This window comes from Episyrphus balteatus, chromosome 3 (genome assembly GCF_945859705.1).
Source record: "Episyrphus balteatus chromosome 3, idEpiBalt1.1, whole genome shotgun sequence".
NCBI classification, from domain to species: domain Eukaryota; kingdom Metazoa; phylum Arthropoda; class Insecta; order Diptera; family Syrphidae; genus Episyrphus; species Episyrphus balteatus.
This window is the reverse complement of record NC_079136.1, coordinates 69,879,319-69,895,642: the sequence shown is the minus strand read 5'-3', so window position 1 is coordinate 69,895,642 and position 16,324 is coordinate 69,879,319. Positions and strand designations below refer to the sequence as shown.

Below are 16,324 nucleotides of genomic sequence, written 5' to 3'. Positions count from 1 at the left end.
ATGGCTGTGGGTTCTTATCTTAGTCCATCATGTCTCATGTGTATTTTGCATTAAAACAAGAAAACAGCATGTCGATTTGTCGATGATGAATCTCATGGAACTAAAACCAAGACAATCGGATTTCCTGAAAATGAGTTTTGCATGAAAAAACACTATTCATAATTTGAAATTAAGAATCGTCATAGCAACTTTCTGGGATGGTTTATGAACAAAAAAATCATGTTGATTATCTACTGTTTTTATTACATTTAGCATGTAGTATGTAGGCAGTCTTTAAATTATAACAAAATTGTTCACAAGATTTTGCACCAAGCCCCCCCCGAAACGAAATCCTGGCTACGTGCCTGGGCCCGTATTACTCCAATCTTCTTAATCAGCTGGGCGCCAAAATTCATAATAAGAGGTCTGGTTTCAAGAAGTTAAAAATTGCTTTTCATCTGTTCAAAAAATTCTTTAGCTTTGGAATTTGGGATATGATTTACTCGCCCATTCCATCATCAGACTTTCATCTGTTTTTGAACAGAACAAAATTTTATCTCAGCTTCAATTGAGAAGTGGAAAGGACCTTAAATAAATATTTTGGAAGCGTTCCAGATTCTTACATCTGGGAAGATATTCTCGATTGGATAAACTCAGTCCCAAGTGTGTAAGGGTCCAAGAAGAGTTTGTAGAAAAATTAAAAAAAGAGTGTGTGTACACATGTACACGCGACTGAAGTTATACTTCTCATTCAGTAAATGTAAATGAATTTCATTTGACATTTTTAATTTCTATTATTAAATTAATTAATCCACACTTCGTTTTTTTACATTTTCATCAAGTGAACAATAAATTAATTCTTTCATCCTCCTTGCGTCGATGTAGTTTTCAATTTATTCTGTGAAATTTACTCATGTTGTGCGGTTCAAAACGTACGGTATATGGTTAACGAAAGTAAATGAATTGCGCATAAAATGTGCGATATGGTCATTTTATGAGAATTGTGTGTGCTTCAGCACTAGTAGTAGCAAAATGGAACTTGCAGGGTTGCTACAAAGCTCAAAAGTTAGCTGAGCTCAGCTCACAGCTCAGCTCAAATTTTGAGCTATGTACCATAGCTCAGCTCATTTGAGCTGAGCTGAAAGTGAGCTGAGCTGAAGGTTGAGCTGAGCTGATGGTTGAGCTGAGCTGTTGGGTGAGCTAAGGTAAAGTGAGCTGAGCTGAGCTGTGATGGGTGAGAGGATACATTGATTTTTATTTGGAAATTATATATAAATTATATTATAATGAAATATGAAGATATTTTAAACTTTTATAAAACACCATAGCTTAAGATGTTTGTTTCTAGTTATTAATGGAATTATTTTAACACATGGATATTTTTATAAATAAAACAGATAATTTTTCATGATCTTTTCTCTTGGTTTTTTTAATAGTTAATATATTTCTATTTTTTTAGTAAAATGTTTAATTTTTTATCATAAAAAAAAAATCCGGTACAATCCGGTTTTTGACTTTTTTCAAAATTCCGAGAAAATCGCGTTTGAAAGTTGGGGCAAATTTTTTTTTTCGAAAAATCCCCCAATCTTTGAACGCTCCTGGAAGCTAAACCGCTTGAGAGCAATTTTTGGGAGTGATGCCAAATGATAGCTTGTGTCATGGGCCTACGCTTTGCACATTGTCAGATTTTTAAAAAATCGCCTTCCATGTTAAACCGCCACATCATGCCTATTTTTTCAGAATCGTGTCTATTTTTTTTTTTACTTTTAAATTCTCCCGGTTTGAGAACGCGTGGACCTACAGGCATGAGAGTTGTACTCAAATGTAGGTTAGAGTCCCCGCTACCTTTTGGCATCAAACATTTTTTTTCATTTTCTTCAAAATTCCGAGATATAGGCGTTGAAACGCTTTGATCTAGAGACAGGGGAGTGGTGCCATATGAAAGCTTATATTCTCAGCTACCCGATAGTGGTATAATCCGGTTTTTCGATTTTTTTCAAAATTCCGAGAAAATCGTGTTTGAAAGTTGGGGTAAAATTTTTTTTCGAAAAATCCCCGAATCTTTGAACACTCCTGGAAGCTAAACCGCTTGAGAGCAATTTTTGGGAGTGATGCCAAATGATAGCTTGTGTCATGGGCCTACGCTTTGCACATTGTCAGATTTTTAAAAAATCGCCTTCCATGTTAAACCGCCACATCATGCCTATTTTTTCAGAATCGTGCCTATTTTTTTTTTTTTACTTTTAAGTTCTCCCGGTTTGAGAACGCGTGGACCTACAGGGATGGGAGTTGTACCCAAATGTAGGTTAGAGTCCCCTCTACCTTTTGGCATCAAAAATTTTATTTTCATTTTTTTCAAAATTCCGCGATATAGGCGTTGAAACGCTTTGATCTAGAGACAGGGGAGTGGTGCCATATGAAAACTTATATTCTCAGCTACCCGATAGTGGTATAATCCGGTTTTTCGATTTTTTTCAAAATTCCGAGAAAATCGTGTTTGAAAGTTGGGGTAAAATTTTTTTTCGAAAAATCCCCGAATCTTTGAACGCTCCTGGAAGCTAAACCGCTTGAGAGCAATTTTTGGGAGTGATGCCAAATGATAGCTTGTGTAATGGGCCTACGCTTTGCACATTGTCAGATTTTTAAAAAATCGCCTTCCATGTTAAACCGCCACATCATGCCTATTTTTTCAGAATCGTGCCTATTTTTTTTTTTACTTTTAAGTTCTCCCGGTTTGAGAACGCGTGGACCTACAGGCATGAGAGTTGTACTCAAATGTAGGTTAGAGTCCCCGCTACCTTTTGGCATCAAACATTTTTTTTTCATTTTCTTCAAAATTCCGAGATATAGGCGTTGGAAGTTGGGGCGCTCACTTTCAGCTCAGCTCAAATGAGCTAAGCTATGGTACCTAGGGAGCTGAGCTAAAATGTGAGCTTTTTGCAACCCTGGCAACTTGCCACATGGAAATTACAACATGCAACTTGCCACATGCAACTTGCCACATGTAACTTGCCACATGCAACTTGCCACATGCAACTTGAAACATACAACTTGCCACATGCAACTTGCCACATTACCCATGTAACTTGCAACGTGTTGTGTGTTTTATGTTTGCCGTACTGCGGCGTACTGCATTTTTAAATACTAAAGTACTGCCTACTATAAAGGTGAAACGACAGCCCTGCTACCCAGGGTGATCGCGTCATAATCCCTTTGACATTCTTGTCAAAAAGTAAATTTTCATACCCACCCTCCCATAAGAAGTATAACTTCAACAATTTTCTGACTGGAAGTCACTGTCGATCATTGTTAGTCCGAGAACTTTTCACCTTGTCCTCGTTTATGGCTTGAAATGGCATAAATTGTAGATAACAAATACATAATGAACTTTTTTTCGAAAAAATCATACTCGAAACTTGCAACGACGATTCTTAATTTCAAACGAAAAAGTGTTTTTTTTTAGCCAAAATTGTTTTCAGGGAATCCAGATTATCTTGCTTTTAGTTTCATGCGATGCAACATCGGAAAATACCCTAAGATCATGTGCTATAAAATAAAATTGTTTTTGATGACGTTCTTATCTGTTTTTGATCAAAATGCACATGAGAGTACAGGATATACAAAAGGATTCAAATTAATTTTTTTGTGCAAGTAGTTCTTAAGTACATATTTGGAATTTGAAGTTATTTATTTTTGTTAAATGTTTATTTATTGTATACATACGTTTTTTACATTATAAAAGTATGTAACGCCCGTTACATCTTTTTTTTAATTAAATTTTATTAAATTTTCAATAAGGTCTCTAAAAGCCTTTAAGGCAGACGTCATCGATTTTCTAATGTCACAACCGATACACCTTAACTTAAGAAATTTCAGTTTTGCAACAAAAATCAAATGTCAAAAATGTATTTATAACTTAATACATTAGGTATTTTTTTAAAAATTAACAAATCAAAAGCAAAAAATGTAGTAACTGTGTCACACCCGTTACAATCTAAATACTCCAATATTTAAATAAAAGTAGATAAAATGATAATTTTAATTGAAAATTAACTCAAATGGCTGTGATCTTGACTGTGAGCTTAAAAATATTATAATTTTACTTCAGTCAAAATTTAACAACCACTTAAAATACGGAATTCACTTGAGTCCAAACCCCCTGGTAATAGCAGCTAGGAGAAATAGAAATCGAATTTGGGCCCTATTCATAGTTATATTTTAGGCCTGCTATAACTTTCACTGGATTCTTAAGTTATTTTTCAGAGAGAATTTTTGAGGAATGGGTTTTAATTTTCTATGAGATGAATTCAAGCCCTCTTTATAAATAGCATCACTCTTGACTTCAATGAGACATTTTTCACCTCAAAATTTATTTAAATTTTAATAATCTCAAAAGCTGGGCCATTCATAATTGATGAGCGGGATTCATCTTACATTTTTAAGGTAACAAGTATTTTTAGAACCAATGGACAAAAAAATGTTTGTTAATTAAGGCTCTTTTAGAATAATTTCGGTAAAATATAATCCCAAAAACAAACCCATATTTCAGCTTGCGTCAAAATATTAAATAACCATAATATTATTTCTTAAATCCCTAACTTAAGTTTATTTTGGCGAAACAGCTGCCCCAATCGGTCAGCCTATAAAATTAATCCCATAAAACAACAAAATAAAAACATCTAAATGGTGTATATGTATAAAAAAAAAAAAACAGTTTAGCATTATTTTTTTTTATAAAAAAAAAAACTCAAAGTGATGTTAATGTTTCAATTACGGCTCTATTACGAATAAATTTAAATTAAACAATGGCCATGGCCAAAACAACACTCTGGAATGTGTTAGTCACACTTAAAAACCAGTGAAATAAGTTCAATTTCATTTCATCCCTCCGCTCTTTACAACAAGCTATTGTTTTCAATCTACACCACCCAAGAGTATACCTCCAAAATGACTACTTCGAACGAACCCAAAAGCAGCACATCAGTAACACAACAAAAAATAAATTGCACGACTGGGGTCGCACGTACTTGCTCTTATGCTTAAAGTAACTATAATGTTAAAGCTTTTTATTCAAGAAATTTAAAATTCGATATCTTGAAGAAATTTCATAAGTAGTATAAAAAAATTAAATCTGTTTTTATAATTAATAAAACTCCGTTTTAAAATATCTTAAAAAAAAAAACAAATATGCCATTTTATTTCTTGTATAAAAAGGTATTTTTAGAAAAAAAATTTTGAAAATTGTAGGAGCCGTTTTTTAAAAAAATAATTTTTTATATATAAAATTTTTTTAAAATTTTTCAAAAAAAAAGTTGGTATGCCATTTTGAAGAAATAATTAATTTACACATAAAAACTAAATTTCAAAATTTTTCATTGATCCGTTTTCAAAAAATTGATTTTTCAAAAAAAATTTTTGAAATATTTTTTAAAAAACCAAAAATGCGTTTTTTGAAAATTTTCTAAAATTTTAATATTATCTTTACTTACACACTTTTGTATAAAAATTTTCATTTAAATCGGGTTAATTTTGTACGAGATATTCAGAAACGAAAAAAACCGTTCTATGACATGTACCGTTAATAACGGTACAAAAAATATTTTTTTTATTTAAAAAGTTGGCCCTTATGTGTAGTATTACACACAAAAATTTTAATCAAAATCGTTAGAGCCGTTTTTGAAAAAAATTAACTTTTCTATTTCCGTTATATGGCAGGTACCGTTAGTTTTGGTCATAAAAAAAAAATTTCAATTTCCCCTCTAGGGAATCACCAAAAACTGCTAACTACCAAGTTTGAAGAAAATCACTTCACTCGTTTAGGCTGCAGCTCCAGATAGAGACAGACGGACAGACAGACAGACAGACAGACAGACAGACAGACAGACAGAATTGCCGGACCCACTTTTTTGGCATTCTCCATCATGGTAATGTCATGTAAAATTGTTATCTCGAGTTCGATTTTTTTTACGAATCCTAAACTTGCCCTATAGTACCTATATCGCAAGTAAAAAAAGGGAATACTCTTAAACATACAAACACTTGCCACCTCATTTCCATGCAAAACAAAACTCCTCCTTGTTTTTGATCTTATACTAGTACCGACCGACGCTGCCGTCGAAGCTTGCGAATATTGCAGAACTGGGGTTCATCCCCTGAGCATTATGCTAATTCAATCTAATTTAAAAAAAAAAAGAAGGAAGAAAAATGTGGAAAAAAATAAACTTAGTATGGGAAAAAGAGAACCGAGAAAGATTGTGTCAATAAATCTGACAAAAACAAATTTCCCTTGCTCATTTTCAGTCTTTTTTACCATTATCATTTTTTTTTTTTCATTTTTTTTTATTTTGCACCGATGCTGAAGCCTAGAGTGTTATTTTCACAATTTTCCGGGTATTTCTGTCGCACGCGTTCAACAGTTCTCTTAAAAATGTAGGTATCTAAAGTCTATATAAACCTTCTTATTCATATATGTAGATGTTTACGTACATATATAGTTGGCAACACTTACTTTCCTTTTTGCGATTTAAAATTCTTTTGCTTGTGGTTTGTGGGAAGCAGACATTATTTGACGAACAGATCCCTTCTGTTGTTTTGGTCCCACAACGCACAGTCTTTATTCTGGCATAAGATTAGTCTGCTACTGGGAAATCCCCTAACTAATAAAAAATGTGTTCAAAGAATCTTTATTATTTTCCTTACACTTTGTCATTGCGTTTAGTTTAATAATCATTTTTGTATGTTTGATATATTACAATATTATTTGACGTTTTATAGAAAAATTGTGGTTAATTCTAAGTTTTTTTTTAAGAAATCTTACATTAACATTTACTTCTGGTAGATTTTATCATACTATATAGTTAAATATACCAGAACATTATTAATTTTACTAGAAATATAGTTAAATATACCAGAAGTAAATTTATCATATTTTACATTTCTATTTTCAACATTATTTCTCAAACTATCTATTAAGGATTTTTTTACGAAACATTCTAAGCAATCAATAAATAAAAGGTTATACACACGCATATTGACCATGATGGTTTTTGACTTGGTCAAATTATATATGTAGCTTTAAATTATATAAAGATGAAAATCATAAAACCGGAAGAATAAGCACACACGAAATTACATCCGGTTCAATAGAACCAGAAGGAATTCACTTGAGAGGGTAGATTAGAGGAAGTCAAAAGTATTTATATATGTGAAAAACGAGTTAAATCATACTCAAAGGACCTATATTTACCTTGAATAAGTTATTTCAATTCAGAATAAGGAAGTCGAAATTTTAATTTGATTAATATAGAAATCTATTATAAATTTGAATTGAAAATAATATGTTTATCGAAATAAAGTGGTTTTTGATTGAAAATTATATAGTTGGCTAGTAGTAAAATAATTTTTAAATATCAAAGAAATAACACAAAAGTTAAATTAAATTATTTCTTAATAATGTTCAAAATTTGAAAAATTTTGATTTATAATGCTATAAATATTTTTGTATGGTAGAGTCGTTTGTGGTAAGTGTGCGCAATCTTGTCCCTGTGAATGGGTAAGTGTGCGCACCTATTTTTTCTCAGTAAACGAGAACGAGATTCCCGAACATTTTGCACGTGAACTACTTTGCCAGTTGTGAAGCAAAACTTTCCAATTTTTTTCTCCATGAAGGGACAAGGGCTCAATACCGCAAGAGTGAGTTTTTCTGTGTACACGAAAAATGTGTAAATTACCTTGCGAACAAGGCAACGAAAAACTCACTCTTGTCGAATTGGGCCCCAGAAGAATATTCACCGATGAACAAAAATAAATAACTGTATGGATTTAAGACTTCCTTCAGAAAGAAAATTTGAGAATATACCTATATTCAGTGAAAGAATTTAGGGTAAAAACAAATCAAAATTTTTCGAGGATGTCAAGATACGAACTTTGAGATATTATAATAAAAAAAAATTTAAAGCAACGTGTTTCGCTCAATCCTAATGAACACAGAAAAATTTTATTTTTTTTAAATTTTCCCAGTTCTTTTTTTTATTTGTCTATAACAACTTGGAAAGAATTTTCTAACTTAACCACACTTCATGCATTGAATAACTTGTTCATTCAGCTTAAATTTGCTTTTTCTTAAATTTCGATTACTTCGATACTTCTTGGTGAGAAATCGAACTTTCAATGGAAAAGGACTTTTTTTCTTTTTAACTATCAATAAATCAGCAACCACTGATTGCCTAAGAAAATTAAGGAAGGTATTAAAGTCTTAATAAACTTCGCACAAAATCAGGTATTCTTTACATTAATTTCAAAAGTCAAGAAAAAACAGCTTTTTTTGGCTTTTGCGATAGTCAGTACTAAGCCGGAAATATAAACTTTAGTATCGTATAATTGAATATAAAATTCAACATGAGTTGAAAGTTGAAACGAATATTAAAGGGATTTACAAAATAAAATATATGAAATTACAATTTTTTTAATACAAAAGCAAAAAATTTTTTTTTTTGAAAAATCAAATTTTCGAAAACGGGATATTGAATTTTTTTAAAATTTTAATTTTGTATGTTGATTAGTTATTTCTACAAAATGGCATTACCAAGTTTTTATTTAATTTTTTTTTCTCAAAAAATTATTTTAAAAAAATAAGTTTTTAAAAACGACTCTAACGATTTTGAAATTTTTTTTTCTAAAAATGCATCGAAAGGAAATCCAATTGCATACATGTTTTGGAGCTGAATTTGTTTTCAGATGTTGTTTTTACCTTTGGAAAACGAATTTTATGTTTTTTTTTTTATATAAATTGTCTAAAATTCTTTATAAAAAATTCTCAAACATTTTAGCAACTTTAACGCTAAGAGCAAGTTCGTGTGATCCAGTCGTGCATTTTAATTTTTTTTTTTTAATATTCTTATGTTTAAATACTTAAAATAAATTCAACCGCGCCTAAATCAAATTTGTTTCTATATTAACTCAACCTCTTTCTTTTTGTCGCATTCCATCTGCAAATATTTAATGATACAGTTCTGAAAAAAAAATTCCGAATTTTGCTGTATTTTTAATAATTGAAATTTTATTAAACGCAAAACTGGAACAAAAAATTATTGTTTGAATATTTATTTTATAATATAACGTTTACGCATTAATTAATGCAACTTCAATATAAAATAATGATGTTAAAACAAATAAAATTATTAAAAAAATTGAAAATGAATAAAAAGTTGTCTGTGAAAAACTTGTCAGTGATAGATAATAAATTTTAAAGTTTGAATTTTCTATAGAAACAAATATTACGCATACACCATAGTGACCCAAGATGAAATATGTTGGGTTTTTCCGAATTCTTCTTTGATTTTTGATATTTTTTAAAATATAGTAAAAATATATTTTTAAAATCCTTTGAACATAACCAATATTTCTGTCGAATAATTCGTCACTCTGAAATGCCTCAGAATGAAACAAAAAAAAAACATTTAACTTCTAAAAGCTTAGATAACACATTTAACTCGTTTAGAGTATTTCTTTTTCTTAATTTTATCAAAATCTATGTAACTTTTGTATAAGTTTTATGCCATAAGGAGCGTTAAATTACTCATAAAATACTACTTCAACAACGTTGTGAATTATTACTTGTGTAAACCTGATGTTGTCTTTTGCCTTTCTGACTAGCTGTGCAGACTGTTTTGCTTTCCGTGCTCGTCTTTGGCTCACAATATGTGACATCTGATGCCTGACAGCCTAATGTCATGACACATATTCATGCACGTACGCCTACACAACTCCGAGGACATTCGTGCAAAAACTTACGCTACGTGAGTGTAGTATGCCTTTAGTGGTTATAGTATAAATATCTTTTAAGAGGGGTGTTAAGAAAACTCTTGAATATGGCTTATAAGCAATAATTATGGTTGGTTTGGAAAAACATCTCTCTAGAGAGCAATTATTTTATTACTAAAGTAAAAATATTAACAATATTGTGGTGGAAGTTTAACAGGATTTTTTAAGCATATTTTCATGGCATAATTCAGACAAATAAGGCGAACAGACTCAGACAAGGACAAATTAGCATTTCTGTCAGAGTTGTAAAAGTATTAATTGAAAAAAAAAAAAATAATTTGACATTAAAAAAAAAAAATATTTGTTGAAACTGAAAAATATTTGGATTTAAAAATAAAATTTTTATTCTAAACAAAAATATTTTTATAACGAAATTACCCCCAAAATGTGGAAAACTAAAATAGAAATAAATGAATGTGATTTTTAGGTTTATTGACCCCAAATACCTAAAGTTTAATATAAAATTTTTTGGATTAAATATTTAATTTAAATAAACGCTCAAAATAAGAAAACTTAAAATGAATGAATATTCCCCCAAATATGAAAAATTAAATATTTCAAAAGCTAGAGCTGCTTGAAAAAAAACCAATATGATTTTTGAGCTTACTGAACCCAAATCTTTAAAATTTGATATAAATCTTTCTGAAAAATTTTGAAAAGTTGAAAATTGTTAAACACCTTTTTAAATTATGTTTTACAAAGAAAAACAAGTATACCATTTTATTACTTGTATAAAAAGGTATTTTTAGCAAAAAAATTTCGAAATTTTTAGAGCCTTTTTTTTAAATAATTTTTTATAATATGTATATAAAAAATTTCTAACATTTTTCAAAAAAAAAAATTGGTATGCCATTTTGAAGAAATGATTAATAAACTTATAAAAACGAAATTTCAAAATTTTTCACCAACCCGTTTTCCAAAAATTAATTTTTCTAAAAAAAAATTTTGAAATATTTTTTAAAAATCCAAAAATGCGTTTTTTGAAAATTTTCTAAAATTTTAGTATTACCTTTACCCAAACGCTTTTCTATAAAAATCGAAATGAAACTTTGTACATATGTAGCTCAGATGACTACACAATATTTAAGTGGTCCGGACCCTGGGCAGGGCTTTGAGGCCTATTACAGTCCAATTCAAATTGAAAGTAAAAAATAAAATATATAGTTTAAAAAATTAAAAATACCATTATATTTTATTAATTTGTAATGGAAAAGAAATGCATTAAAAAAAATTATTTTTTTCAACCCTGATTTATCCATGAATGGATTGAACTTTCTTTAATTTTTTACTGCAAATTAAACTTTATTAGGTAATGCGAGTATAAAATATTTCCAATGTAATTTTTTTTAAATGAAAACAGCCCTAGATATTTTTCAATCTTAAAACTGTTTGGCAAAACATTTTCCACTTTCCATTTTTTCAAGCATTACAACAAAACAAAATATTTTCCCCTAACCTTTCAATTTAAAACAAAAATCAAAACTTCTCACAAGAACATAATCTTTGAAATATATTTTCAAAGATCCAATTTCATTTTAATAAGAAAAAAAAAAACAAACTTTCCCCTAAAAAATAAAAACAAAAATAAAAAAAAACTTTAATGTCCATCAAAATTCAGTCGCACCTTGTGTGTGTGTGCTGTGCTGAGTTTTTCAAATCAAGCTGTATGTCAAAAACAACAATTACTACTTTCTACTTCTTTACTTTCAACTCACCCACTACTTGAAGTTTAGCAAACGCTGTTGCTGTTGAAAAAAGTGGTGCGTCCGCTGTTACTTCACACGAAAAGTTGCCGGATAAACCGAAGCCAACCTTTCGTATAACAACTTGACTGGCATTTGACATGGGAATCTAAAAATACAAAAAACAAACAAAAATCAAAATTCACTCTCATGTTTATATTATAGTATAAATTCCCCGTTATCCCTTATAAATTCCCCTTTTACTACTCTCAGTGTCCTGTATTTTAGTCCTTTGGGTTCATTCTCAAAAAAAAAGTTTTACAAAAATAAAAAAAAATACAAATTAATTTCAAAGTGTACCGTAGTGGTTGTGTAAATATTTCGAAAGTGCAGTACAGAACCCAAAAAAACACAAAACAGAAAATACTGAAATACAAAAATATAAAATAAACGAAAAGGACACTGAGGTAATTTCTTTCTATTTTTGTTTGTTATAGTTTCTAACAAATTTTCACTACCATCGTACTCACAATAACTGAAAGTCCGGGAAATGGAAAAACTTTGGTGTTTGGAATTTCACCAGGTGTATAACGGTAAAACTCTAATTGTCCACGGTAAAACTTTACCGAGTAAAGGGGAGCCCCGCTGAGGTCGTATAAACATCGTAATGTGGCATGTTGACCCTTTCGTACGGCAGGTGGTTCGACTATAAGACTGACATTTCGTAGGGCTCCTTCTATGAAATCTGAAAATAGAAAATAATAGAAAATAACATTTAGTTAGTTTTTGGTATTCAAATGTTTGAATTCGTAAATGGAAAATTGTGTTTTTGATAGATCATTTAATTTGTAAGGAAATATTTATATATAAATCAAAAATTACCGAAACTAAAAGTTATTTTTACGAAATTTATATTTTTATTGTGATTTAAAATTGAAAGAAAAACTTTGTATGCTTTGATAAAGTAATTGAATCTACTGATAGTGATTCTGTGTACAGTACCTACTCAGATTCTTATTACTTTTAACTCTGATATGTCTCGTTTAGGTGATTATTTTCGGGACTTTCGTTGTAGGTAAATTTATGATTTACTGGTTTAGAATTTTATACCCTTCTTTGATTACAAATACCTCTTCTTCAAAGAAAAACTAACGGAGGGATGGAAGGCGATTAGATTGAATTGGTACATTGAAGTCTTTAGGGAAGACAACCGAACCAAACTTGCACTTCATTTTGACGTGATAACGTCTTATAAATCGATGAACCATGGCAGCCACCACAAAAAAGTGACGCCATTTTCTAGCGTTACACTCTCGCACTTTCGCAGTGCGGCAAAAAAATTCAATTAAAAATTAAAAATAAACTATTAGAGATACAAAAATCTCCTACAGCTTATTTGAAAGATACATAATAACCTAAAGCTTAATCCAAATGAAGGATTTTTAAAAATTAGGTCATTTAATAGGGTAAACAGGGGTAAAACAGAAAGGTGAAATTGGGCTAAAATCTAAACACGGGGTTGTAGAGAATTAATTTTTTTTGCTATAGATAGATGAGACTAATATAAGAATAACTGCATTTAAGAAAAAATTCGAAAAAATTTTGAAACTATGCTATAACGTTTTGTTTGAACGAAGTACACTTGTTGGGGCTATGACAAAATGATGATTTTGGGTAAAGCAAATTTTTTTTTGACAATTCTAAAGATGCCAAGTGAAAGATGAGGGAAAAAAAATTAGGGGTCTCACACGGATTTTTTTTAAAACACTCTGCGTTTCAAAATATGAATTTTTGACAAACACCTTGTTTTTTAGGGGTATTTTTGGGTAGTTTTTGATTTTTAGCTTTTTTTTGGAGCGTTCAAAAAATCTCAAACTTATAGGACATGTAGGTTTCCAATACATACATGTGCAAAAAATTGGAATCGTTTAGTGAGTTTTGACTGAAAAACGGAAGAAACAATTTTTTAAAAAACACGTTTTTTGACCGTTTTTAACCGATTTGCTTCATTTTTTATTTTTATATTTTTTTGTTTAATAGATAGAGGAATAAAGTAGGTATATAAAGTAATGATAGACCATGACCATGACTAAATGTGTGCGAAGTTTCAATCATTTTCGTAAACACAATTTTGAGATAACGGTAAAATAAAATTTTAGTATTCAACAAGTTATAATTTTTGATCAAGAACAGATATAAATTTTATTAAACTTTTATGAGCATCCTGATACAATTACCTTTTTTGTTGGTATATAACACATAACGGTAGACTAACTACAAGCTTCACAATGTTAAATCAAGAAACTTGCGAAAAACCTCAAAACACCAGTGGAGATCTCAGTCTGGAAATTCGACATGGTTGACTTTAAAAAATTCTAACTTCTCTTGTAGGCATCTATGAAATAAGTTTAATACGTCATATGAAAGGTGATATAATAAGCTTTCATATGGTTTTATAGGTTGTCATTGAAAAAAATTGATAAAATAGCTTGAGGACATCAAAATAAATGTTTTTTTTTGCTTTTCTAATGAAATTTGATCGAGTTCAAAAAATTCTAGCTCTTTTTGTAAATGTCTCATAGACCTGATCGATATATATATTTTCAGCTTAGAAAATAAGCTTTCAGATAGTATAAAATTTTTTATAGATTGTTAGTGAAAAAATGGAATTATTGACGTGAGAAGATACAAATTCATGTTTTCTTTTCTTTTTTTGATGAAAATGATTGTTTTCAATAAATTATTTTTATCCTCTTTGTGCATTATAAAAATTTAAAAATAAAAGAAGAAATACTTGGCTTTTAAATTGCATAATTTTTTTTGTAAGGGTTTAAAATAAAAAAAATTAATATACCTAATGAGAAAATAAAAAAGGTATTTTTTTAGCTTTTTCTTGTAAATTGTGATTGTTTGAAAAAAGTAAACTCTTCAATTGACACATTTTAAACAAAACCACACAACCTGTTTTCTGACGACGTTATCACGTAAAATCATAGTCCGTAAACCGGCTTTACAGACAACCTCTTTTTTAGTCATAGATCGTAGAATTATTTAATAAATGATTACAAATGAAACCATCACTTTCTATAACCTTTTTGACATGTCACACATATCTTTTCTTCCTTATTTTTGCAAATTCTTAAGAAATGCGATCGAATTTTTGTACAGAATTAGACCACTCAAGAAAACTAAAAAAAACTTTCGAAGGTTTCATTATGTTCGATTTCGAAGTTAAATGATTGATGCATGTAATGCATGCATAAAAGCAAATTCTGAAAAGTTTTAAGCATGGCTTCTTATTCGAATTATGCATACATAAATAAACCATTAACATGATCTTCATTCTATAACAACTAGGGCAGTCTTACTACAAATATTTTTCTTTTACTTCAGGGTATTAACAATTTAAGTGGAGAAAATGTTAATGTTTAACTGACACCAAAAATGCCAATTAGTTTCTTGAAATAGAAAATAAATCTAATTTGCACGATTGGGTCAGATGTTTTTATGTCTTTATAGTCTATGTTTTATAGTCTTCTGGTTTACATAACATTGAAGGGAAGGTATTATTGATCCATTAAGTTAATGGAATAAAAATACAAAGTGAAAGAAAGAGAGGTAGGTAAAAAAGGCTTACGACATTCTGGCGTAATACAAAAGCCATTGCTAAAAACATATGTTGTGTTTAATTAGGTGTTTTAATTAGTCGCATGTTTTCAGCTAATCTTTTAAGCATGTACCAAAGATTCAGCAAAAAAAAAAAAAAAAAACAACAGTCGATAAAAATTGGCGTAAAGAACAACTTAAGGTAATGTGTAATTTTTTTTTTTTTTCAGAGAACGGATAATTTATTTTTAATTAATTTCAAGTACCTACTTAAAATAAAATAAGAGCGACAGAGTCCCACGAACTTGCTCATAAAATTCTGCTGACTTATTTTATAGTCATTTGTCATATCTGATCGAAATTTCACAGTCGTTCATTTTTTCAAAAAATACAAGACTTAACATTTAGTACCTTTCCTACTTACACGAATATAATCACAAGTAAAAAATTATAGCTCATTCTTATAAAATGAAATTGAAACATAAATATACTTAATCCCAGCTGTGCGCGCCTCAACCCTCTCATTAAATTTTCCATTACTGCTTTACTACCCAGCCCATATCCTTTTGGATAAAAAAAAAAAAAATAAAAATAAAATTCATCTCAATTTCATTCGACATTCACTGCATGTAAATTACACAGAATCAACGACAACTCAGAGAACCGAAATAAAACTCATTCAGAATGTTTAATTATATCTCTCACAATAACTGGATCATGTTTCATGGGAAAGTGCACATCCCTCTGATGCAGCAGTGAGCACATCCCTTCTTAATCGGTGGTCAAATACAATTATTTAACTTAAAACATTGGAACGTATGTGAAGGAAAATTTGGAAAAAATAAATTTATCAAAAAGTATTTTTTTTTTTTGAGATGATTTTTTTGTTTGAAGTAAGAAGTATGTTAAATTTTTTAACCCTTACAAAAGTTGAGACTCGTAATCTCAAAATATTTTCAGCGTGAGATCATGATGGTTTTAAGGTAATTCTTGGAATTGAATTGTCACCCAAGTTGAGATTTTTTATAAATGAAAATTTGACTTTTGCTCACTTAAGCGTTCATAATCAAACTTGAGAACCATATCGTTCAAGCGCGTAGACTTAAGAATTTACGCGTAAATTTACAGTAGTTATGGCCAAAAATATAAGCGCGTCTTTTAAGTAGTCTAAAATTAAAATAATATCTTTACTTTTGTTCAGAAATAAATTAATTTATTTTTAATTTTATAAAAAA

General features: G+C 29.7%; 1 protein-coding gene across 1 annotated transcript in view; it reads right to left on the bottom strand.

Annotated features, from left to right (window-relative positions):
* The window catches only part of LOC129916047 (uncharacterized), a 350,529-nt gene that overhangs the window by 138,786 nt on the left and 195,419 nt on the right, over window positions 1-16,324 (bottom strand). Inside the window, exons 3-4 of the mRNA XM_055995808.1 lie at window positions 12,014-12,228; window positions 11,517-11,652 (exon numbers count right to left, since the gene is read on the bottom strand). Of these exons, the coding sequence (XP_055851783.1) occupies window positions 11,517-11,652; window positions 12,014-12,228 (351 nt within the window). The remainder of the gene's footprint in view (window positions 1-11,516; window positions 11,653-12,013; window positions 12,229-16,324) is intronic.